General features: G+C 45.0%; 1 protein-coding gene across 6 annotated transcripts in view; it reads left to right on the forward strand.

Annotated features, from left to right (window-relative positions):
* Positions 1–1965: 1965 nt before the first annotated feature.
* HMBS (hydroxymethylbilane synthase) overlaps positions 1966–25598 on the forward strand; it is a 31504-nt gene continuing 7871 nt past the window's right edge. The window contains exons 1-14 of one of the 6 annotated variants that reach the window (XM_037882283.2): positions 1966–2352; positions 3612–3760; positions 3964–4099; positions 6544–6707; positions 6836–7083; positions 8588–8789; positions 16619–16675; positions 17588–17641; positions 20315–20387; positions 21536–21585; positions 21673–21728; positions 22958–23035; positions 23593–23670; positions 24916–24991. In XM_037882283.2, coding sequence (XP_037738211.1) covers positions 2190–2352; positions 3612–3760; positions 3964–4099; positions 6544–6707; positions 6836–7083; positions 8588–8789; positions 16619–16675; positions 17588–17641; positions 20315–20387; positions 21536–21585; positions 21673–21728; positions 22958–23035; positions 23593–23670; positions 24916–24991 — 1584 coding nt within the window. In that variant the 5' untranslated portion in view covers positions 1966–2189. Of the gene's footprint in view, positions 2353–3611; positions 3761–3963; positions 4100–6543; positions 6708–6835; positions 7084–8453; positions 8483–8587; positions 8790–16289; positions 16349–16584; positions 16676–17587; positions 17642–20314; positions 20388–21535; positions 21586–21672; positions 21729–22957; positions 23036–23592; positions 23671–24915; positions 24992–25598 lie in introns of those variants that run through there. The other 5 variants (XM_037882284.2, XM_043533979.1, XM_043533980.1 and 2 more) reach the window with 5 other exon arrangements.

Here is a 25598-nt window from a genome sequence, read left to right on the forward strand (position 1 = left end):
GGGCTGGAGCACACACGGGGGAAAAAATGGTGGGTGCTGAGCACCCGTCGGCAGCCCCTCTATTAGCTCACCCCTAGCACCTCTCGCCCACTGGCAGAACCCATGGATCAGCAACTCCCCCATCCCTCCCTGTGCAGAAATTTAGGGCCTTACTTAACTTTGTTTAAACCCTTGCTTTTTACATAACACAACGGATGAAGTGGAACTGCCTCCTGTTCAACTAGAATATGGGCCTTTGGGCTGTTCTTAATGCAAATACATTGGTTTTCTGAGAGCCCTGGTGTTTAGGAAGCTCAGATGGGCTTTTTGTGTTTTTGTGCAACTGAGCATACTGGCCCAAATTCATCTCTGATGTAATTGCAGTGAGACCACTGCTGCTTCAGCAGGGATGACTTTGACCTTCTGTGCTTAATGTTTTGCTCTATAGGTGGAAATCACTGTTCAAGCAACATAACACTATTTCCTGCTGCTGTTTTATGTATGTTTACATACAGCTACTAGTGACTTTGCTTTCCTATACTCCCTGGGGGTAGCTAGTGCTGCAGGGCTGTTCTGAGGGCTCCTGCCTCCCAAGTCGATTCCAGCTGTGCAACGTCCACCACCAGTTGTTCCATTAGCAGCAGCAGCCGCAGCATCTTACACAGCCTGCGGCCTGGATGCAGCACAAGCTCAGGGGAGGAGCCAATCCAGGCCACAGATGCCACGAGCCCCATTTGGGCCCCGTTCTGAAGAGCCAGAATGAGGCACGTGAGACCCGTCAGTTCGATTGGCGCACATGGGCCAGGCGTGGCCCTCCCCTCCTAAGGCAACCCTGGAAGAATGCACCAGAGGTCCAGAGGCAGGTGGTGAGTGAGGAACCACTGCATGCCCCTAAGGTGGAGAGATTCATGCATACACCATGTGAAGACTCCTGTATGCACGCACGCTCCCTGCTTTAATATGTCAACACAGACCGTAAAGAGCCTTGTGTGCATGCCCAGTGGGGCTAATGAGGCATAAGCAGGCAAAGAAAACTCTATGCATCCTCTCCCTGAAAACACTATGGCTTCATATGAAGTCTTCTGTACATGTGCGTGCTCCAGGGGACGAGGTCTGTGTACCTTCTCCGTGGCCTGGTAGTGTGAGGCCCTGGGTTCTATGTAACCGTCACACAGAGGCATCACAACACATGAACAAAGATTCTTACGTGTTAATGAGGAATGGGGAGGTGTGTTGTAATTCCTGGTTTCACAAGTACTCCTTTTCTTTTTGGTTTCACTGGTAAAACACTAACAACAAAAAGCAGCCTTTCTTTCCCCATCTCAAAACCAGGAAGTCATCCGGCCCTCGAGTCTGCCATGCAGTAGAAGAGAGAGGCTTTTTGCTTCTTAGTAAACCTCCAATAAAGAAACAGTCAATTTGAAATCAAACATTTGCAAAATGAGAAAGCAAGAAAAAACTACAAATATCAGAAACGTTATTGTTTTATAATGTATTCTAGTCTCATGAAGTAACTCACTGCTAGAGTGGGAGAACTTAGGCGGTTTTAGGTTGAAACAAAAAAGTGTTGTGTAGTTTTTGTGTGAAATACTTGTTTTTTATTACTTGTTACCTTGTCTGCATTATTGTAACCTTAACAGGATCCATCAAACTACCCTAGGGATCTATGATTTTAAAGGTATTTAAAATGGTTAGCTCTAGCGTTTGGCCTGCTGTCCTCTGGCGGGCCCTTCCCGGAGATTGGTTTGAAGCAGTATGTACAATAACATAAAAAAAAGCAATGCTGCTACATGGAAGCAGCAGCATCCATCCGTAAGCCAGGCCCTCTATGAACGTCTAATTCGCGTTATTGAATCCTGTTCCTCCTACATTATTTCAGTGTTGACAATCACTCCGCTGTCCCTCGAGCACAAGGCCTATCGATAAGTACCTCGCCCGAGGCTGGGTAGGGGTTATTCTAAACGTGCTGCAGACATGCTGCGTGGCCAGACGGTTGTGCCCCAGGCCATGGGAGTTTGCAGGGCCGCAGGCGCGAGGGGGCGCCCGCGCACGCCGGAAAACTACAGCTCCCAGCAGCGGCTCGGCGGACGGCGCCTGCCCGCCGTCCCACGTGACATGGTCCCTGGCCGCCGTCCGTCACGTGCGCAAGGAGAGCGGTCCTCGGCGGCCCGGTCACCTGACCCCTGCCCGGTCCAGCTCCGGTCGCCGAGATGGCTGCTTACCTGCAGTGGCGCCGCTTCGTGTTCTTTGACAGGGAGACGGTGAAGGAGCCGGCCGGGCCCGACGGGGGCGGAGCCGGCGGAGCGAAGCCCTTCGCCCTTCCGCCGGGCATCACCGTCTGCGACTCGGGCAGAGGCAGCCTGGTTTTTGGGGATATCCTTGCCCGGGGCTCCCTCAGGAGGACGCCGTCTGGCGGCCTCCCCCACCTTGGAGGTTAGCGCGGGGAGCGAAGCAGGGATTTCCCCACCCCCTTTTAATGCTAGCGGGTAGGAGAGAGGTTGGGCGCCTTTCCTGCTCCTTGGGCGCCAGTGCGGCGGATGAGATTTAGGAGTGGCCAAGGCCTTTCCCCTTTGGGTGTCAGAGGGAAATGCACAGATTGTGCCCCCTGCCGCTGCTGCCACCCGATGGGGAAGGCCGGTGAGATCGCGCCCTCCAGGGTCGGCAGCTTCGTGACAAGGTCGCTCCCCGTGCCTGGCTGGTGGTGTAATGTTCAAATATTTGCATGTCTGCTTCAGGTCACTAAATTGTCCCCCACTAATCTCAGCCCACGGGTCCAGGGCTGGATGAGCTGTGTAGTCTGAACTCCCCTTACTCCTAGAGGAGAGGGCTTCTGCGTGGGGCTGAGGCACACTGATGGTGTGGAGTGGAAGAAACTTGCTGTCCCACCACCTGTGCGTTACCTGTTTTGTGAAGAAATGAAACGGAAAGTGTGTGAGTGATGTATAATGCAGTCAAACTTCAGAATATTTCTCTTTTATAGAAAGAGAGTTTTGGATAGTTAACTGGGGTATGGTAAGCACTCACTGAAACCACAAGGAGTGGTTTTGCTGACATAATGTGTCTGTTTGGAATCGCTCAGGCTTTAGGAAGCGTAGTCCATTTTCTGAGTTGCATGATGCACGTGAAGACACTTGTGAATGTGTTCTGCGTGGCTGAGAACCACTGCTGGTAAGAACTAGAAAGAGTACAATAGGCAAAACTATTTCATCTATGTACTAGAAACAAGGTGACCACCCTCATCTTGAAATACACTATGGGTTCTATACAGGAAGGTTCTGAAAGCCTCCCGTGAGGCGCTTCTCATTGGGAGTCGTCAAAAGTGTTTAGTACCTCGCAGCATTGGGCCCTAAACTAAAGTAGGATGTCTGTTAGGTGTGCGCCGAGCTGTTGTTTTGTTTTTCAGTTACCCTTTGGCATATAGAAAATGTCTGCCTCTTCCAACTCCAGGTCACCTGCACGTTAAAATGTTCACTAAATGTTTTGTTGCCCTGCGATCACCTCAGTGACTGGAACAATAGCTAGTATAAGTATATTTGGCCAGCTGTCAATAAATGAGGGTAGCTTAAGAAGGGTTTGGTTGTGATATGTGTGGTTTCATTTTGTTTTCTCTGAGTACCTTGACTATCATCTACATATGGAAGGTCAGATCTGGTTCTTGCCACGCTCTCTTCAGCTTAGCAGTTTCCAGGCTTACAAGCTGAGGGTGACTCACCTGTACCAGCTGAAGCAGCACAGCATTTTGGCTTCTGTTGGTGAAGATGAAGAAGGCATTAACCCGCTGGTAAGTCAAATGACAAAGAGGACATGAGCCCATCTTGTGTGCTTTTCTGAGGAAGAACAATGTATTGGGATTAGTTTGGGAATGTCTTTGGTGTAAAAACAGTGTGTTAAATTCTAGCCCTATGGACTTAAAAGGGACCAGGTTTTGGCCCCAGTATAACCTTAGGACCATATCTACTCACATTCAGTCTGTGTTGTTTGCAGGTTAAAGTCTGGAACTTAGAGAAACGAGATGGTGGGAATCCTCTTTGCACAAGGATTTTCCCAGCAATACCGGGTAACAAACCTACAGTTGTGTCCTGCATAACTGTCCATGAGACTCTTAACTTCATGGCTATCGGTAAGTGAAAAGCCAAACGCCTCCTGAAGGTGCCGAACAAACTCTGAAGTTAATATGATGGAATGCAAATGGATTGGTCCTACAGAAGGCGTAGGCGTAGAGCGTTCTGACATTTTCACGTCACATGCTTTTCATCCTAAGGAGAATGTACCTGACGCTAGTTGAGAATGCCAGTAATTGCTTGCAAAAGTTTGGCAAATCTTGATTTTTACCATAATTTTTACCATAAAACAAGCTTTAATGTTCTATTGAGGTTTAAAAGTTAGGTACATACTCTTTATCTATATTGCAAGAAAGGAAAGAACAAAAACAAAAAGGACACTTGGGTAATTTTGACCCCAAATTGAGATTTTGTTCAGGCGGAGGAGAATGGGTTTTGCAATACGGAAATACCAGGCTATAAAATATATAGGAAAGATAAAGAACGTAACACTGGTGGGGGAGTTGCATTGTATGTTAAGGAAACCGTAGTCAAATAAGGTACCAATCTGAAATGAAACAAACTGTACCATAGACTCACTATGGATAGAAATTGCATGCTTGGCCGGATTTATACCTTCCGCGCCCTAAAGCACAGCATCTTCAGCGCCGCCGCCCTCTCCTCACCCCCGCCTCCAGCTGATGTTTGTGTTTTTTGTAATTTTAAATATGTATTTTTTTGTTATTGTATTGAATAAATGTGATTAAAACGATCACATAGGTAGCAGGTAGGTGCTACTTTACTGCACATGTTTCCTTCCTTGACTTTTGCTTCGCAAACGCGCTAGTGATAGCCTCACAGTCCATATCTTTTTAAAAGTTATCCTTCAGTAGTTAAAAGGGTCCAGGCTTCTGACCCTCGGGAGCACCAGGCTAAGGGCTTTAGACCCGGAGGGAGTGCTGGGGCTGAAACTCTGCAGTTCTTTTCCCGGCTTCAGCCCCGGAGGGCAGGGTGCTGGGGCTTGGGGCTTTAACTACGAGGGGAGCGCTGGTTTCAGCCCCGGCGTGACCCTCCCTTGCTGAAATTGGGAGCGGGGCTGTACGAGCTCTGGCGCCCCCGCCCCCCAGGCAGAAGGCGGGAATGGAGCCTTGGGGCTGAAGCCCCAGCACTCCCCTGAGATCTAAAGTCCTGAGCCCTGGTGCTCCCAAGGGTCAGAAGCCCTGATACCCCCAGAGCCCTGACTCCCCCCTACCTGCAGTCCCAACCCCACTCGGTGTCTGAAGTCTGTAAGGTCTCGTTCAGAGTTGTGGACGTTTCAGAGTTACGGACAACCTCCCTTCCCGAGGTGTCCGTAACGCTGAGGTTCTACTGTATCATTGGGTTGTTTATCATTTTTAAAATAAGCTTACGCTAACCACTTTTAACCACATATGTACAAACTTTTTAACTTTTAACCCCCTTTTAACTTTTACATGACCCTAGAACGCCAGTGCCCCTAGGCACGTGCCTACTGTGCCTAATTGGAAATCCGGTCCCGGTTGCATGCTTGACTAAAAAAAGGTATAGCAGTAGGCATAGGTTACCAACCACCTGACAAGGATGGTGACAGCGATTCTGAAATGATAAGGTTAGCTGGAGAGAGGCTCCAGAAGCAGAAAGCGCAGTTATAATGGGTGATTTCAGCTTGCCTTATGACGACTGGGTGAATGTCACGTTGTGGCGTGACGCAGAGATAAAATTTTGAGACGGCATGAGTGACTGCTTCTTGGAGCAGCTAGTTCTGGAACCCACAAGGGGCAGATGAGCACGATTTGTTGGGGGAAGAATCAGCACGGCTTTTTGTAAAGGAAAGCCGCGCCTCACCAACTTATTTGGATTCTTTGAGGGTGTCAACAAGCACTTGGACAAAGGTGATCCAGTGGCTATAGTGTACTAGGACTTTCAGGAAGCCTTTGACGAGGTCCATCACCAAAGGCTCTTATGCAAACTAAATAGTCATGGGATAAGAGAGAAAGTCTTCTCGTGGATCAGTAACTTGTCCAGAGACTTGTTCTAAAAATGTGACTTTTGACCAACTGGTTTCCTTCCATTTTACAATGTTGACTTTTATAGTGCTAATTATGTACATGTGGCGCACTCTGTGATTTAAAGCAACTGTTACACAAAACTGGTTCCAGCGAGTTAGGCATCTGTTGTAGCAAAGCAAAACAAAAAAGAGCAATAGGAGAAAATAAACCATAAAGAAAGCGTCAGTGTAAGAAACGGAGATTAAACTTTCTCAAACAGGAAAGCTTTGCACTGGGCCAGGAGATGGCCGTGAAGAAGTCCTGGTAGACCCTACTCAGGAAGGGAGTTTGATACATGTGTCCGTGAAGCGAGAAGACCGTGGGACCGCCCCGGTACGGATATCTATCTGGGAAACAACAAGGAGGATCCAGCTGACTGCAGCTGCCTTGGACTTAATACTAGTAAATGTTTGGAAAGTGCCATAGACATAAACAGTTTAGTCCTTTTCCTTCAACAGGCTTTGCAGATGGAAGCGTTGTGCTTACAAAAGGGGACATCACACGAGACCGACACAGTAAGACCCAGATCTTACATGAAGGCAATTACCCAGTCACTGGCCTTGCCTTCCGCCAGTCTGGGAAAATCACCCACCTTTTTGTTGTCACCACGGAGAACATCCAGGTGAGATATTGGCTTGACAAAGCTGTAATGGAGGTCAGACTCTGGCCCACTGATTGTAACGGCTCCTGGTTATTTATCGCCAATCTGCCGTTCGATGTAATCTCTAAAAAATCATATTTCCTTCACAGTCCTATATGCTGTCGGTGAAAGATTATCCTCGTCTGGAGCTGGACACGCATGGTTGCGGTTTACGCTGCTCCACGCTTAGCGACCCCTCCCAGGACCTCCAGTTCATTGTGGCAGGAAACGAATGTGTGTATCTGTACCAGCCAGATGAGCGTGGCCCCTGCTTTGCCTTTGAGGGACAGAAGTTGATCGTTCACTGGTATCGGGGATACCTCGTCATCGTTTCCAAGGACCGGAAGAGCTCTCCAAAGTAAGACTCCGGGAAGCAGATGAGTCCATTTTACGTGTATTCACTGTGCAGTTTTTGTTCTTTGCAGCTCTCCTGGCGCTTTGTTGTGCAAGGCTATTGTGACACAGATCCCCATTGCTCTAAGCTGGCAGAGGGCTCGCTGGTCTGTAACAGCAACTCTTAACAGGCCTGCCGCTTTCATAGTATTCATTCAGAAAGAGTACCAGTTGCGGGTTTTAAATGGTTATGATTATCCTCGTAAATGTAGGTACGGCTGCTGTGTAAGGAGTTATGTGTATATCCACTGGAAATGTGTTCTGATAGTTTGTATCAAGGTGTTAATCCCCAGCAGCGGTGAAGAACTGATTTCCTGCCAGAACAAAGAGATCTATCCGTCCGTCTCTTGACACGTATTGTCTCATTCGCCATCCCCAGTCTGAGCTAAATGCAGAGGAAGAATCCTGAGATTTAACAGGAAGAGAAGAACAGCAAGGGGCTCAGAACCTTTTCCAGGGATGCACTTCAGCGATTTACTAGACTATATCTGGGGACAAGGAAACCATCCTGAATTCCTCTGCCTAGGAGGTAATCGGGTGGTGCGATTACATTCATGAAAATAGGGTCTCAATCAGGTTTGGCTGAAAACACTGCAAAAAGGCTTTGGGTAAGATAATCTCATTTGGACAGAAGGTCAGACAGACAGTTCAGGTTAGTCTCTAGGAATGGTGTTACAATTTTGTTTGATAGGTAACCCTTCTGTTTCCATTATCCTTACTCGCTATCTCATAAATCTTGATCTTTGATGATAAACTTATGATTGTTTTCACTCTAAGTGGAACTCAGTGCTGTAGTATTGTACGGGATGCTGCTCCTGAGCTGAATCATTCAAGATGATGTGTACGCTGTTGCCTTAGGGACAGCAAACCTCTTATTACTGTGAGTGTTCGGTGATTAAGGAGCTGAACGCTACAGGGGAAGGCTTCAAAGGGATTTCGGGACTGGAGTGCACCTGTTGTTAACCTGTGAGCCAAAGTAAGGGGTGACATAGCCCAGAGGAGATGGTTTGGGGGCTAACAGGCTGGAAGTGTCAGGGAGCTGACACCCCGTTAAGCAGCAGCAAGTCTCTCTCTAGCTGGAGGCTGAGTGGGTAACAAGGGGACTCTCAGTCCTGGGCACCCCGAGAATCATCCCAGGTGTTGACTGACATTACTGTGGCATGTGATTAGTATTAGAGCTCTGGCAAAAGCTGCTATGGATTGATCTGAATCTACAGAATCCAGTCATTGCTCCTGGGATAGCGGCATGCACCACCCTCCAGAGCCAGTGGGATCTGTCACCACCCTTTTATAACTCAGATATGATTTCTCCCATCTAGTATGTGGACTAACAACGTACGACATACTCACATGGTTGTTCAGAGGTTTGTATCCCGGCTCTAAGTGTGTTAAGGAGACGCTATTGAGAACGTGATTCAGAAATCCAAGAGCATGTGTGTTAAACTGTTCCTCTTTCTTCTGGTATCCAGATCAGAGTTTGCTGGGAGCGACCCGCAGAACTCCGACAAGCAAATCTTGAATGTCTACGACCTGTGTAACAAGTTCATCGCGTACAGCTCGGTCTTCGATGACGTGGTGGATGTCTTAGCAGAGTGGGGGTCTCTCTACGTGCTGACTAGAGATGGGAAGATCCATGCGCTTCAGGAGAGGGATACTCAGACCAAACTTGAGGCAAGCCACCTTCTTAATCTGTGTTTTATGGCTTCAGAATTGTAAAAGCTCCACAGATGAGAGGTTGAGAAGCCAGCACTTTGGACAAGTGAGTTATATGTCGGCAGCGTCGTTGTTGCCTTGTTGCTCCCAGAATATTGGCGAGACAAGGTGGGTGAGAGACCAGTAGAAGATGTGACTTCACTGACCTTGTCTGTAAGTGAGTTATATATCAGATGAGCTAACAGCTTCTCTGCACAGCCAAGTCATTGTAGACAACTTAGTCTCTTATGCAAACCTGTGTAGGGCTTTCGACAGCATTGAGTGGAAGGAACACCTAGCCTTGCGGGCACTTATGACATTTACCTGATGAGGAGCGTAGCAAGTGAAATATGTCACTGTCTAGAGCAGAGGGTCAAACACCTTGTTCCCTGTGATGGATTTATTTTCAGATGTGGCAGAATCTAAGATTTTTATTTAAAAACAAAACAAAAAAAACCCAAAACCTAGTCCTTGTGGCTGTGAAGGAAACTTCTTCAAATGTGAATCAACAAGAATGCCTCAGTTCATAATCTTCCTGAATCTGCAGACAGTCTGAGACACAATAGCTTTGAGAGGTGTGAACTCTCCCATTAATCTCAATGGAGGATTCATTTTTAAGCCTTATAATGGACACTTGAATCATAGAATATCAGGGTTGGAAGGGACCTCAGGAGGTCATCTAGTCCAACCCCCTGCTCAAAGCAGGACCAATCCCCAATTAAATTATCCCAGCCAGGGCTTTGTCAAGCCTGACCTTAAAAACTTCTAAGGAAGGAGATTCTACCACCTCCCTAGGTAATGCATTCCAGTGTTTCACCACCCTCCTAGTGAAAAAGTTTTTCCTAATATCCAACCTAAACCTCCCCCACTGCAACTTGAGACCATTACTCCTTGTCCTGTCCTCTTCTACCACTGAGAATAGTCTAGTACCATCCTCTCTGGTAGTTGAAAGCAGCTATCAAATCCCCCCCCATTCTTCTCTTCTGCAGACTAAACAATCCCAGTTCCCTCAGCCTCTCCTCATAAGTCATGTGTTCCAGACCCCTAATCATTTTTGTTGCCCTTTGCTGGACTCTCTCCAATTTATCCACATCCTTCTTGTAGTGTGGGGCCCAAAACTGGACACAGTACTCCAGATGAGGCCTTGCCAATGTCGAATAGAGGGGAACGATCACGTCCCTCGATCTGCTCGCTGTGCCCCTACTTATACATCCCAAAATGCCATTGGCCTTCTTGGCAACAAGGGCACACTGCTGACTCATATCCAGCTTCTCGTCCACTGTCACCCCTAGGTCCTTTTCCGCAGAACTGCTGGCTAGCCGTTCGGTCCCTAGTCTGTAGCTGTGCATTGGGTTCTTCCGTCCTAAGTGCAGGACCCTGCACTTATCCTTATTGAACCTCATCAGATTTCTTTTGGCCCAATCCTCCAATTTGTCTAGGTCACTCTGTATCCTATCCCTGCCCTCCAGCGTATCTACCACTCCTCCCAGTTTAATATCGTCCGCAAATTTGCTGAGAGTGCAATCCACACCATCCTCCAGATCATTTATGAAGTTATTGAACAAAACCAGCCCCAGGACCGACCCCTGGGGCACTCCACTTGACACCGGCTGCCAACTAGACATGGAGCCATTGATCACTATCCGTTGAGCCCGACAATCTAGCCAACTTTCTACCCACCTTATAGTCCATTCATCCAGCCCATACTTCTTTAACTTGCTGACAAGAATACTGTGGGAGACCGTGTTAAAAGCTTTGCTAAAATCAAGAAACAATACATCTACTGCTTTCCCTTCATCCACAGAACCAGTAATCTCATCATAGAAGACGATTAGATTAGTCAGGCATGATCTTCCCTTGGTGAATCCATGCTGACTGTTCCTGATCACTTTCCTCTCCTCTAAGTGCTTCAGGATTGATTCTCTGAGGACCTGCTCCATGATTTTTCCAGGGACTGAGGTGAGGCTGACTGGCCTGCAGTTCCCAGGATCCTCCTTCTTCCCTTTTTTAAAGATTGGCACTACATTAGCCTTTTTCCAGTCATCCGGGACTTCCCCCGTTCGCCACGAGTTTTCAAAGATAATGGCCAATGGCTCTGCAATCACAGCCGCCAATTCCTTTAGCACTCTCGGATGCAACTCGTCCGGCCCCATGGACTTGTGCACATCCAGCTTTTCTAAATAGTCCCTAACCACCTCTTTCTCCACAGAGGGCTGACCATCTGCTCCCCATGTTGTGATGCCCAGCGCAGCAGTCTGGGAGCTGTCCTTGTTAGTGAAGACAGAGGCAAAAAAAGCATTGAGCACATTAGCTTTTTCCACATCCTCTGTCACTAGGTTGCCTCCCTCATTCAGTAAGGGGCCCACACTTTCCTTGGCTTTCTTCTTGTTGCCAACATACCTGAAGAAACCCTTCTTGTTACTCTTGACATCTCTTGCTAGCTGCAGCTCCAGGTGCGATTTGGCCCTCCTGATTTCATTCCTACATGCCCGAGCAATATTTTTGTACTCTTCCCTGGTCATATGTCCAACCTTCCACTTCTTGTAAGCTTCTTTTTTATGTTTAAGATCCGCTAGGATTTCACCGTTAAGCCAAGCTGGTTGCCTGCCATATTTACTATTCTTTCGACTCATCGGGATGGTTTGTCCCTGTAACTTCAACAGGGATTCCTTGAAATACAGCCAGCTCTCCTGGACTCCTTTCCCCTTCATGTTAGTCCCCCAGGGGATCCTACCCATCCGTTCCCTGAGGGAGTCGAAGTCTGCTTTCCTGAAGTCCAGGGTCCGTATCCTGCTGCTTACCTTTCTTCCCTGTGTCAGGATCCTGAACTCAACCAACTCATGGTCACTGCCTCCCAGATTCCCGTCCACTTTTGCTTCCCCCACTAATTCTTCCCTGTTTGTGAGCAGCAGGTCAAGAAATGTAAGCATTAATTATGTAATTGATGACCAGTTGGTGAGTGGTATGGGGAGGGAGATGAGCATGAAACCTAAGGAGGTGGGAATTGCTGCTAAGAAGGAAATGCAGAGGGAAGAGAGGAGGAAATATCTGAAGACCGAGTTGAGGGACGGAAACAGAGAAAGGAGGATAAGGCGGGAAGAGAAACAAAGGGCAGAAATAACGGTGTACCTAAAGGGGAGCAGATTTTCCTGTTGCATGAGGCTGAATGTGACAATAAGGGACTGAACAAATAATTACTGACAGTTCTGTTATTAAAAGCCAGATTCTACTACTGATCTCTGTGGTAACCTGCCACTGATCTCAGTGAAAGGTCTGTGCATCGAGGGGAGCGTGTTGTCCTGAACACGTTCTTCGGCCTGTGGACTGTAATTAAAAATTAAATTTGGGCCTTGCCACAGAATGAATTTGACATCTCCTTCCAGAGATTTAACTTTTCCGGTTTGCGGGGCTGAGGAGAGGGCCATATGTGGTGTAGGGAAAGGAGGCACAGGGACAGAGATGCTTATTGGGGTTAAATGTAAGAGTGACCATAGTGGGTGAGACCAGTGGTCCATCAGGTGCATTATCCTGTCTTCTGACAGTGGCCAGTGGTAGATGCTTCAGAGGGAATGAACAGATTAGGGCAGTTACTGAATGATTCAACCCCTGTCATCCAGTCCCAGCTTCTTGCAGTCAGATGTTTAGGGACATACAATGTTGCATCCCTGACCATCTTGGCTAATAGCCATTGATGGACTTATCCTCCATGAACTTATCTAATTCCTATTAGAAACCATTTGTTGTTTTGGCCTTGACTGCATCCCCTGACAACGAGTTCCACAGGTAAACTATGCAGTTTTTGAGGAAGTATTTACCTTTCTTTTAAATCTGTTGCCTGTTAATTTCATCGGGTGACCCCTGGGTCTTGTGTTATGTGAAATGGTAAATAAAACTTCCTTATTTACTCTCTCGACACCATTCATGATTTTATAGACCTCAGCATATCCCCACTTCGTCATTTACTTTCTATGTTGAATGACAGTCCCAGTCTTTTTAATCTCTACTCATATTAAAGCTCTTGCATTCCCCCAATCGTTGTTGCCCTTCTCTGTATTTTTTTGAGTTCTAATATATCTTTTTTGAGATGTGGCAACCAGAACTGTATGCAGTATTCAAGATGTGGGCATACCATGGATTTATAGTGTCATTATGATATTTTCTCTTATTATCTATCCCTTTCCAAATGGTTCCTTACATTCCGTTAGCCATTTTGATGACTGCTGCAATGGATGTTTTCAGAAAACTTTCCATGATGATTCCGAGATCTATCTTGAGTGGTAACAGCTAATTTAGACCCATCATTTTGTATATGTAGTTGAGATATGTTTTCCAGTGTGCATTATTTTGCATTTATTGGCATTGAATTTCATTTGCCATTTTGTTGCCCAGTCACCCAGTTTTGAGAGAAACGTTTGTAACTCTTCAGTGTCAGCTCTGGACTTAACTGTCTTGAGTAACTTTATATCATCAGCAAACTTTGCCACCTCACTGTTCATGGCCTTATGAATATGTGGAACAGTATAGGTTCCAATACAGATCCTTGATGTAACCCACCGTTTACCTTTTTCTGCTGTGAAAACGAACCATTTATTCCTCACCTTTGTTTTCTGTTCTTTCATCAGTTACTGATCCACAAGAGTACCTTCCCTCTTATCCCATGACTGCCTACACTGCTAAAAGCCTTATGTGAGGGACATTGTCAAAGGCTTTCTCAAAGTCCAAGTACACTGTATCCACTCAATCACCCGTGTCCACATATTTGTCGACCCCTACAAAGGATTTTAATAGATTGGCCAAATGTGATTGCTCTTTACAAAAGCAGTGTTAACTCTTTTCCAACAAATTGTGTTCATGTGCGTATTAGATAATCCTTTTGTTTACTACGGTTTCACCCAGTTTACCTGGTATTGAAGTTAGGCTTACCGGCCTGTAATTGCCAGGATCACCTCTAGGGATGTAAATACAGTTTAAAACATTTACTTTTTAAAGTATTAAAATTATATCGGGATGAAAGGGAGAGGAGCTGGGGTCTCTGGGGCTGACTGGCTGGGGCTCCTGCGGGCTGGCTGCCGCTTACCAGTTAACCATTTAACCTTTTACATCCCTAATCACCTCTAGAGCCTTTTTTTTTAAATCTGCATTATATTAGCTACCTTCCAGTCATCTGGTACAGAGGCTGATTTAAGCAATAGATTACATACTACACTTAGGAGTTCTGAAATTTCATATTTGAATTCCTTTAGAACTCTTGGATGAATACCATCTGGCCCTGACAATTTATTACTCTTTAATTTATCAGTTTGTTCCAAACCCTTGTCCACTGACACCACAATCTGGGCCAGTTCCTCATATTTGTATGGCTCATGTGGGGCCCTCTGCAGTGAAGAGGGATGCGAAGAATTCACTGATCTTCTCCTCAATGGCTTTGTCTTCTTCAAGTGTTTCTTTAGCACCTTATTCGTTCAGGGGCCTCACTGGTGGTTTGGCAGGCTTCCTGCTTCTGATGTACTTTAAAAAAATTGACTGTTAGTTTTGTGTCTCTTGCTAGCTGCTAATTAGGCCTGCCAAATTATACTTTTATACTGGATTTGCCAGAGTTTGTTCTTTTCTGTTTTCCTCAGTAGGATTTGACTTCCAATTTTTGAAGGATTCCTTTTTCTCTCTAACTGCCTCTTTCATTCTGTTCAGTCATGGTGGCATTTATTTGCTCCTGTTACTGGTTTATTTTTTCCTTTGGGATATACATTTAGTTTGAACGTCTATTATGGTGGTTTTTAAAAAGTTTCTGTGCACTCGCAGGCTTTTCACTCTTGTGATTGTTCCTTTTAACTTCCATTTAACTAGCTTCCTCATTTTTGTGTAGTTCCCCTTTTTGAAGTTAAATGCTACTGTGGTGGGCTTCTTTTGTATTTTCTCCCTACAAGGATGTTAAATTTATTTACACTATGGTCACTATTACTGAGTGGTTCAGCTATATTCACCTCTTGAACCAGATCCTGTGCTCCGCTTAGGACTAAGCCAAGAATTACCTCTTTACCTTGTAGGTGCCAGGACTAGCTGCCTCAAGAAGCAGTCACTAATGGTGTCTAGAAACTTTATTTCTGCATCCCTTCTGGGGTGACATGCACCCAGTCAATATGGGAATATTTGAAACCCCCCATTATTATTGAGTTTTCTATTTTTATAGCCTCTCTAATCTCCCTGAGCATTTCACAGTTACCGTCGTCAACGTTCTGGTCAGGTGGTCGGTAGTACGTTCCTACTGCTGTACTCTTATTCCAGCATGGCATTTCTATCCATAGAGATTCTGTGGTACAGTTTGGTTCATTTAAGGTTTTTACTATATTTGATTCTGTGCTTTCTTTTATATATAGTGCCACTACCCCACCAGCACAACCTACTCTGTCATTCCCATGTATTTTGTATCCTGGTGTTAGTGTCCCATTGATTGTCATCATTTCACCAAGTTTCTGTGATGCCTGTTAAATCAATATTCTCATTTAACAGGCACCAAGTTCACCCATCTTAGCGTTTAGGCTTCTTGCATTTGTACGCAAGCACCTATAACATTTCAGTATTTAGTTGTCTGTCTTCATGTGATGTGATCAAATGGGAATCTTTTTCTATTGACTGTTTCTCTTCAGGTGTATAACCATACACCTGCTAAAATGAACACTGTTCATGCTACTTGGAAGTAGACTGAGCCAACTATGAAAACTAAAGATTGTACATATTTTAATAATTGTAATCTGTGAACATATGACTCTTCAGAATCCTAGATTAAGGTAGCAATAGGTCTCAAATGATTGACGTTGAAACCAAATTAGTTAATGCTCTGAAGGTACGGTTTTGTGTAAGGGTTGAGTATTTTTATTAACCCTGCTGTCAGTCAAAGATTTCAACACAAGTGGTTTTCCACTGGGCTGAGACCACTTCTGAGCTTAGAGATAAGAATGAGCGTTTAACCCTGCCCATTAGTACATGAGGCCTTATTTAATATTAGTCCAATTAAAAAAATCAAATGTACTTTACAAGGAGCTATTTTATAGAAAGGGAAACTGAGGAAGAGTAGTTAAATTATTGTTCAAAGTTACAAGGCAAATCAAGGGCCAAGTTCTGGATAAAACCTAGGTCTCTTGCTCACTGCCCTTTGTCAATTCACATAGCTTGTGGTAGTTGTAAAGAAATTGTGCTCCATTGCCTTGAGGATGGGTGATAGAGCTGGAGCCTCTGCTTTGTACGAAGGCACATGTTGTGTCCCTCTCCCACGAAAGAATATCTTGGTGAAAATGATCATTGTTCACCTGTGAAAATAGCCACCTTGTGACTGTTCTGTTGGGTAATGCATTAGCTGTCATACACAGATCTGGGGGTATAACAGGTAGCAAAGGGCTTGGGCGGGTGTCATTGAGGGAGAGACGGTTTCCTTCTGCCATCCTTTCTTCCTAGTGATTCAGCACAATTTTTTTTCCCGTACAGAAGCTGGACAGCTCTGCTGAGGCAGCTCCTGCAGCTGAATTTCGTTCTCTGCAGAACTGGTAACCTCCATTCCTAAGTGCTGGTCACACCCATCCCTGCTTTCTGAAGGCCTTTCCCTCCCAATATCGTAGTGCAGCACATACTGTAGCATGCCTGTCACCTCTTATCTGTGTGTCCATGCTACGCCAGAAGGGTCTGGGTCACAAACGGAACAGCCCTTCTCTCTAGCACATGGTCTGGCACACATTGTGCTAAGCAGCCGAGGCAATAACGTCCCTCCTCTCCTCTTTCCCAGTTCAAGGAGCGTCTTCTTCTCTTTCACATAACAGGCATTGGGGTTGGAAAAGTCCATAGCGATGGAGAACAAGACACTGAGGAGAACTCAGGTAAAGGAACAGACTTTGCATTCGTCAGGGCTTAGATTGTTCATGGTAATTGTATATCTCGTAATAAAATAATGTGTATATCTCAGCTCTGCAAATCTGTTGGGATAATTTAATAGGTCAGGCTTAAAATCTACTCACCTTCCCTTTACAGTTTTAAGGGGGTGGGAGAAAACAAAAATCAAACAATATTACTTTCCCATTTTTAGAAAACAATTACAAGTAAAAGGTTCCTAAGGTTGTGGTCTCTGCATTGTTTGTCTTAGTTGAAATATAGTACTTAAATCAAAAGGAGAGGGTGAGAGAGTAAAGGGATTATACCACTTACCCCTCTAATTCTGCCATTTACTGAATAGATCAGTCCTAGCTGGGTATTAATTAAGTTAAAAGTTTGATCATTTTGTAAAGACTTTCATAAATATGCAGATATAAGTTAATGTTTGCACAGCATTTTGAAAGTGAAAAGTTCTATATAAGGACTAAGTGTTTTTCTTAATGACTTTTTGTGAATAGCTGAACATTTATGAACTTAATAATACAACACACATGATTTCCAATCCTGCAAACGCTTACTACAAAAGTCAATAGGACTGTTCACAGTAGTGTGTGCTATGTCTGCTAGTGTTCACAGAATTGAGCTCTAGGGTCCAATACTGCAAGACAGTGAGTGCCTTGTGGGAGTGCTGCACATTTCCCAACAGGAGTTTATACTCTTTGCAAACCTTCTCTTGTGTTAGTTTAAATATTTGATATTTTGCTCAGTTTAGGAAGATGTGGTTGCCACTTGGGGAACACATTTAGCTGCGGTGGAATGAGCTTTCAGTTGGCAGACAGCACTGGAAAGAAAACCTGCACAATTATGGATTCGGGGGATTTTCTTTAATTTTTAAAATATGTGAAACACATTGTTCATAGGATGAAAATGGCCTGAAAAACAGAGTTATCCGAGTGGGCACCAGGAAGAGTCAGGTGAGTTTTTGCTTATTGCATTAGCTTCTGTTCTGGTATGGCCATATTGCTGAGTCTCTGTTCAATGGGGACAGTTGTGACTTGAGAACCCTACAGCTGCATCTCATAAAAGCAGAAAATCTGGGTGGCTGATTTTAACTTTAAAAATATGATGTACAGCAGTTACCCTCTGGAAATAAGTGTGTATCTCTGTTATTTATAGATTAAACCCAAATGAAGTCCAGCATCTATCAGGTTTCCTGTTCAATAGGGAAGTGTTATCTAGTGGTCAGAGTGAAAGACTAGGAATCAGTATTCCCTTGTTCTGTTCCCGTCTCTACCACTGACACAGTGTGATTTATGGCAAGTCTCTTAGGGCCACATCTTCAAAAAAGTGGCCTCTAGATTTTGGGTGCCCAGGTCTTACGTACCGAGCACCTGATTTTCAGAGGTGCTGAGTTTTCTTACGTCAAGTCACTAGAAGGTGCAGATGGAAATTGGAATCCAGATGTTTCAGGTTTGGGCACCCAAAGTAGTGGGGACACTTGAAAATTTAGCTCTTTATTTAACTGTGCTGCCATTTTCTCATCTGTAAAATGGGGACAATTTGTGGATACTTCACAGAAGGTCTGGGGCATGAGGCTTCATTCATTCATATTAGTAAAGCACCTTAAGATCCTTGTGTTAAGCACAAAGTATTATTAGATGGAAATAAATTTACTTATATTTGTTTATGCAGATGAGCTATCTTCTCAAACCAAAAGCCCAAGTCCTCCTCAGACCCTAGACTGGAGTAACGATATCTTTGCCAAAGAGTGACTTCTATGAATTAGAAATAACTATTCTGTCATCAGAGTTGTACTGTAATAGGCCTCCTTGTTGGCAGTCCCCGTAGGAAGGCCCGAGATTCAATGGGCCATGAGACTGAGCTCTCCTACAGGGGATCCCTCCATGTCGGGGCAGAGGCATGGTTTTTACAGCTATGTGGGACAAGCTTGCCTTGATGCCACCTGGACTGTATCCATTTTGAATAAACAGAACTTTAGTCCCAATGGCTGTCAGTTGGCACATTCCATCAGCACCAAGCTCATGGAGTAGCTCAAGAAACAGGGAGGTGATTGCACTCCTCTTTCAGTAGAATCCCTTTGTGTCTTCATTTTGCTATATCCAACAACCAAATATCTTATATGGAGGCAAAACTTAGGGTGCGTTGATGCTCACAAAGGCCTGGGAGGGAGGATATAGGAAATACATTGGGTCTTTCTTGCTATCTAGCTGCAGCTGGGAAGAGCAAGTATGCAAAGAGAGATAAATGTGTCTTGGGCCTTTGTTTTGAGATAATCTTGCCTGCTCTGGAAGTTAGGTGCAGGCATGGCTCTGTACTTTGCGGGAGGCTAGAAGATGAGACAGATGGGCATTGAAGGGTGGGACGTTGCATTTCTCCACCGTGTGTGATCTCCTAACCTATTGTTAAGAATTATCATTATCAACACTTTGCACTTATAGCACCTGTGCCTTTCACCCAGAATCTCACAGCACGTTACAAAGGGGAAGTTTGTTGGACTCATTTTACACATGTGGAAACCCATGACTTGCCCAGGGCCACTCAGAGCATCAGTAGCAGAGAAAGATTAGAAACTAGGCTTCCTGGTTCATCTTCAGCTGTGACTACTAGACTACATTGCCTCTCACAAGGTCAGGATCTATGGAGGGATCCTCTGCCTTCTGCTTGAGTAGGATAGTGGTGGTGGACTGGACTATTTTATGTGATCCTCCCCCTTCCAGAGTGTAAATTAAATGTGTCCCATCTACAGGTACCAGGGCCTTTTGCAGCCTCCAAACCCTGTGGCTTGCTCTGTCTGTTCTCCTTCTGCACAACTTTCTGACATACCTCTGCTCATATAGATCACAATTCCTGCAGACAAATCTTAATCTTGGCTCCTTGCAGAATCACACAGCAATGGTAAAGTTTAGCATTCATAAAAAGCACACAGCAGATATGGTGCATTTTAGGTCATCACTCATTGAGGTGGGAATCACCAGGCTATTTAGTCTGCCTTTCTTATAACAATGAGTGCCCCTTACTGCAAGACCTATTCTCTAGCACTGTGCACAATGCTCGGTCTGACTCACTTTAAAAATTACAAAAGCACATCATTGTGTTTCTTTAGTTCCATTCACCCAGTGATGGCATTTCACAGATAGGTGGGTAAGTACTGTCTCCACTTTAAAGATGGTGTCACTGAGGCACAAAGAGCTGAAATGACTGGCCACAGAACATAGCAAGTCAGTGGGAGAGCTGAAAATAGAACTTCCAGTCCCCTGTTTAAACCACTACTTCTAACTGAAGACGTTTTGTCTGCTATGTCTTTACAGTGCTCTAATTCTGACCCTACCACTGACTCACTGTCTGACCAGAGGGCAGGTCACTCCAACTCTGTTTCTGTTTCTCCATCTGTAAAGCAGGGATGGTAATACTTTCTTCAGCTGGGTGTTGTGATCATTGTGCAGGGGTAGGGTTTGTTTTTGTGTAGCACTATGCTAAGACTTCTATTTATTTGCATTAATGCTTGTGTTTTGGAGGCTTTGGTGGGTGCATTTGACAATGTCTAAGAATAGAAAAGCTTCTTTTGGCTGATGTACTGAACGCATGCCATCTCACAATGGACTTTGCCTTCTGTTTTTAAACTGCAGCTGGCCCGGATTCAGACAGACAGTGTAGTGGAAATGCTTCGCAAGCGATATCTCAGCCTTCATTTTGAGATTGGTAAGTGTTCAAATGCTGCTCAGAGGCAAGGAGCAGCTGGAGTGGGATGGTTTGATGCGTAACGACATCGTGTATCAGCTATGAGAAAGGGACCGAGAGACTTTTCCCATTGGACCATATGAACTAGAACCATAAACTCACTGAACATTAAATCTCCCCAAATGAGGGTAAATCCGTCCTCATCATCGTATCCACTCATAATACTCCACACCTGAACATAGCCATTATATGAACAACATACCCCCATATCTCAATGTCTGTACTTTGACCTGTTAACCTTTTACCCCCAATCGGGGATATTGCAGATTATGTATTCCTTACGCCACCCAATCTTAAACCGAATTTCGCACCCCTTGATAATCTGTACCTTATTCCCTGATAACCAGAAACTTCTGTGCTTAAACTCTGTACTGTTTTCTTTTTATTTTAACATCTTAATAAAATTATTAAATCTGTTATGCAAGAAGCCCTTGGCCCAAGGAAGAGAGATTGCGGCGTTTGCATAAGTGGAGAATCCAGATCAGTTCCATCCAGTTAGGCTCACGTGACTGAGCAAGAGATGCTAATGTCTGCAGAGCAAGGAGAGGATGGATTCCATGTACCGCGGAGCATTGAGTTCCTGAGTTTCTATACAGATTATGATACTGTCACTCGATAGAGTAACCATGTATTAGTCTAGCTCCAAGCCAGATGCACCATATGTTCATGTTCAAGTGCAAAGTAAAAAATTATATCAACCAGACAGGGAGCAGTCAGGAGCCCAATGCTACATTGATTGGACGGCTGCTGAGCACCTGCCTAGTAGCAGGAGTGAGGCCAGAGAAGGTGCTCAAAGCAAAGTGTCTTGTTAGTGTGATCAGGATCCTGCTTAAAACTACTGTCCCTAGATACACACTCTCATGGCCTTCCCTTTTCTTACTCTGTGCTCTTGGGAATAAGGCAGCACACTTCCAGAAGACCTAATCTTTACTCCTGCTTAGTGCAGAGTACTCCTAGAATATTCCTGCTACATGGAGCCTGCATTCACACCTGCACTAGAATGCAGCAGCCATGTACCCCTTTGCTGCATACCACACAGAGACTTACAGAGTCTGGGCCAATCTGATCTCTCTGTATTGCTGCTCTTAAAAAGCTCTCTCTTTGAACAGTTGCCATGTCAACAACTGGAGACAAGATCCTGGACACTGCTCTTTCCAAGGTAAATGACCTCTTCCTCCTTTGAATTGAGTGAGGCTATATGTGACTACGTTGGTAATATGCTTCATGTTCCTCCCTCCCTATTTAGATTGGAGAGAAGAGCCTCTTTACCAAGGAGCTGGAAAATGCACTGGAAAAAAATGAGTAAGAGCTCTGATCCTTTCTCTTGCTTACCGCAGGCCATGGAATGGCCCGGGCAGTGCTGCAGATTCTGTCTGCATCTGAAATCAAGACAAACATTCACACCCTAGTGGCTTGTTTGTAATTCAAACTTCTTTTAGAACATTTTGGAGAATGATAGGCTTGTGAAATGTGCTATCCATAGTCTGTCTCCTTCCCTGACTGTTTTAGTTGGACTTACATGGCTGAAAGAAAAATGTGTCATGTCAATCAGTAATGACATGACAAGTCATGGGTCACGTCAATCAGTTGGTTGAACCAGTGCCCTGCAACCTGTGGTATTTTTAGAGCAACAGTATTATTTGTTACATACACATCACTGAGTGGTCACATACAGTTTGAATACAGAAATTTCAGTAGATGCCTCAGATTCAGAGCTGGGCATTAAACAGTCTCCAAAGCCTCCTGCCTGTTAATTGTACTCACTGCCAACAGTGCAGGAGAACCGGAAGCATTAGGATTAAGGCTCTTTTGGGGTAACTTATTTCTGTGGGAAACCTTGGTTCAGATGTCAGTTGTGACTGAGGGAGATTGCTGTTTTTTACCTCATGTTACAGCTAGGGTATGGGATGCACATGGATCGAGGGACTTGTCTCAATTTGGATTAAAATTAAAGATTCCCCTTTGGGTCCTTGTCATCTAAGGGCCTGATCTAACTCTCACTGAAGTCAGTAAAAAGACTCCCAGTGAGTTCAGGCTCCAAGGATTCAAGCCCTTTTTTGATGGCCATGTCAGTGGTATGAAGTGATGCAGGCAGCTTGAGCTCTGGGTTGCTGCCTACTGAAAAATAGTTATTTAAATCTGACTGGGATATCTGATCCCACTGAGCTCTGTGTACTGCAAGGTTGATGGGTGTCTGTGCAATGTGCGTATAGGTCTTCAGCACCCACACCAGGCTCTTCAAATCATTTTGCAAATATTTATGATGTAGCAGCCCTGGGAGATATATATCATAATGTTACAGATGGAAAAACTGAGGCACAGAGAGATGAAGTGACTTGTCTAAAGTTGCACAGTGAATCAGTAGAAGAACTGGGAATAGAACCCAAGATTCCTGACTTCCAGCCCCCCTTTCTACACTAAAGCCCAGTGTGGAAATTTTATTTCTCAGATCATCTGCAGGCATCTTGCAGGTGCCCCATGGGCTCCTTCACTCACACCATGCTCTGACTTTTCTCTCCTCTAACTTGTAGAGTTGACCTGGTTGTTCACTCCTTGAAGGACCTGCCAACTTCGCTCCCGCCTGGCTTCACCATTGGGGCCATCTGCAAGTAAGAGTGCCTTGAGAGGCCTGACTTCCTGAGGGGTTTTAAAATTCCCAGAGGGACCATTTTTACTGTTGGCATCCTGTGTGATGAGTTTGGTCGGTCTCAATCTATTTCCCATTGTGTAAGTAACTGTACTGCACAATTTGCCACTGTGCTTGTCATCTTGTTGCCTGCCTCAGAAGAGAGAGATCCCAAATTCCATGGGCTATGAAGGCTGAACCCCTCTCTCTCTTCCTTAAAGAGGGGTTGGGTGGGCTCCAGGTCAGACTTAATCATGTCGACAGAAGGTGGTGCCTGTGGGAAGCTTGCCCTTCCGCTGCCTGTGCTGTGCCTACTCTGTGGATGAGTAGAGAACCGACTGTCCAGAATTGTCAAACCAGCACCTTCACCAGCTCTAGATTAATTAGAAGGAAAAATGGAAAAGGAAAAGAAAGTGCTCCTTGTAGTGGATTAAAGATAAGGAAGTTAGAGGCACCTCCACTAAGGACCATGAGCAGAACTGTTTCCATTTAGCCACATCCTATGGAATAATGTCTTGTCTACACTGTATTTCTTTGCAGAAGGGAAAACCCCCATGATGCTGTCGTTTTTCATCCCAAGAACTATGGGAAAACCCTCAACAGCCTTCCTGAAAAGAGGTGAGTGGATGGGAGAGGTGTTGTTGAACAAATGGAGTGGTGAAAAGGGATAGGCTTAGACTTCTCAACACCAAAACCGCCTGCTCTTCATTATTCTTTGTGAACTCCCTGTGTTAATACATTTAACATCCAGACTCTGATCTGTCCCTTGCCCTTTACACAGATGAAGAGGTGTTTTCAGTGTGGTGTGGTGGTGGTGGTGGTGTGTTTTTTTCATTTAAGTTAAAGTGAACCATTTGTAGGAATTAGCAATAAAGGAATAAAAACTTAATAAGAATCCCAGGAACCATAATTATCACTATGACCTGGGAAAGAATTACTGCTGTTGAATAAATGAGCGTCTGTGCCGACGGGAGAGAGCTCTCCACTGTCCACACCGGCGCTTCGGTCGCTGTAACTCACGTCGCTCAGTAGCGTGGCTTTTTCACACCCCTGAGTGACTTAAGTTAAACCAATACAAGCACTAGTGTGTACAAGCCCTGAGATGGGGGGACAAGTTCCAGAAATTACTTACTTTCAGTCCCTCTCCTTTCTCTTTGGGGATGTCTGTGTTGAAATTACCCAGATGACAGTAATCTTAATTAAACACAGAAAATAGAAATAAAACAAAAGAAATTGTTTGCTTCACAGATGTAGATTTGCACTTCTCACAGGCTAAAGTAGAGATGGCTTGTCATCTTTTTTATGGGATAAAAAGAAAAGTGAGCAGCATACATCCCTTGAAAAGAGTCTTCTCTCTGGTCAGACTGGCAGTCCCCCTTGCTGTCCAGAGAACTCTCCCACTGCACTCTCCAGGACTTGTTTATCAGACCTCACCTTGCACACCCAGGCATGTGTTCTGTGATCCAGGACTGATGTCCCTGCTTTCCAAACCATTTTATTCCATTTATCTGAAGAGAAAATAAGGCTTGGGGATTGCTACATTCTGTAGATGGTGGCCCACTGAGGATTCAGAGATCCTTAACAAGGCATAATGGCTGCTTTGCAAAGGCCTAACAACCTACCACAGAGACTGTGTTTTGCAGACCAGGTAGTCTGGTTACATCTAGATTTAGTCAGGCCTCATGTTAAATCTCTCAGTTTTTCCTTCTGCCATTATGAATGATGGATAGATCCGCAAATGCTCTGTGACTAGTTTAAAAAGGTAGTGTGTGTTTCCCTGGAAGCTCCGAACCTGTCCCCAGCTAAAGGTGAGTGAATGAATCTAATTGTTTCACTGTTGTTGTTTCTTTGCTTCCTCTGAAGCGTGATTGGAACCAGTTCACTTCGGCGAGCAGCTCAGCTCAAACGGCGGTTCCCTCAGCTGGAATTCAGGGATATTGTATCCTTTCCTGGCAGAGTGCGGGAGTGGTATCTCAATAAATAACAGTTGGCTTTTCTCTAGCACTTTGGTGCTATGATTAGAACCCAGGCTTCCTGTCCTCTGCTCAAACTAACTTCATGCTGCCTTCCTAAACTACTGTGAGAGAGGAGTTTACTCTCCCTGGCCCATTCAATCCCTGTATTTTCTGCTGAGAAAGGGCCCAGTATTAGTCTAGCATCTGAGAGGCAGATACACTTCACAAGAGGAATTGGCATAAGACACACAACTCATTCCAATTCAGTCACTAATGGCTTGGGTGGGATTCAGACCAGCAGTGAAAGGCTCTGTTGTCCCAGTCTCTGTCCCTTTAACTTAGGCACAATTATTTGTCAGCTGCTGACATGTTTAGTGCTACATGAGACATGTCCACAGTCCCAGTCCCAAAGAGCCAGTGTCCAAATGATTACTTTACAACTCACAGCAAAATTCCATTCTTTTCTTACAGTAATGGTTGCCACCATCTGAACAAGTTTTCCAGGATAGTTCCTCAACTCAGTTATGCAAGAGACACATAGCTGGAGTTGCATAGCATAGGTCGACTTTCCGCAGTAGTGTAGACAGCCTC

Source organism: Chelonia mydas, chromosome 22 (assembly GCF_015237465.2).
Source record: "Chelonia mydas isolate rCheMyd1 chromosome 22, rCheMyd1.pri.v2, whole genome shotgun sequence".
In the NCBI taxonomy this organism is placed as follows: domain Eukaryota; kingdom Metazoa; phylum Chordata; order Testudines; family Cheloniidae; genus Chelonia; species Chelonia mydas.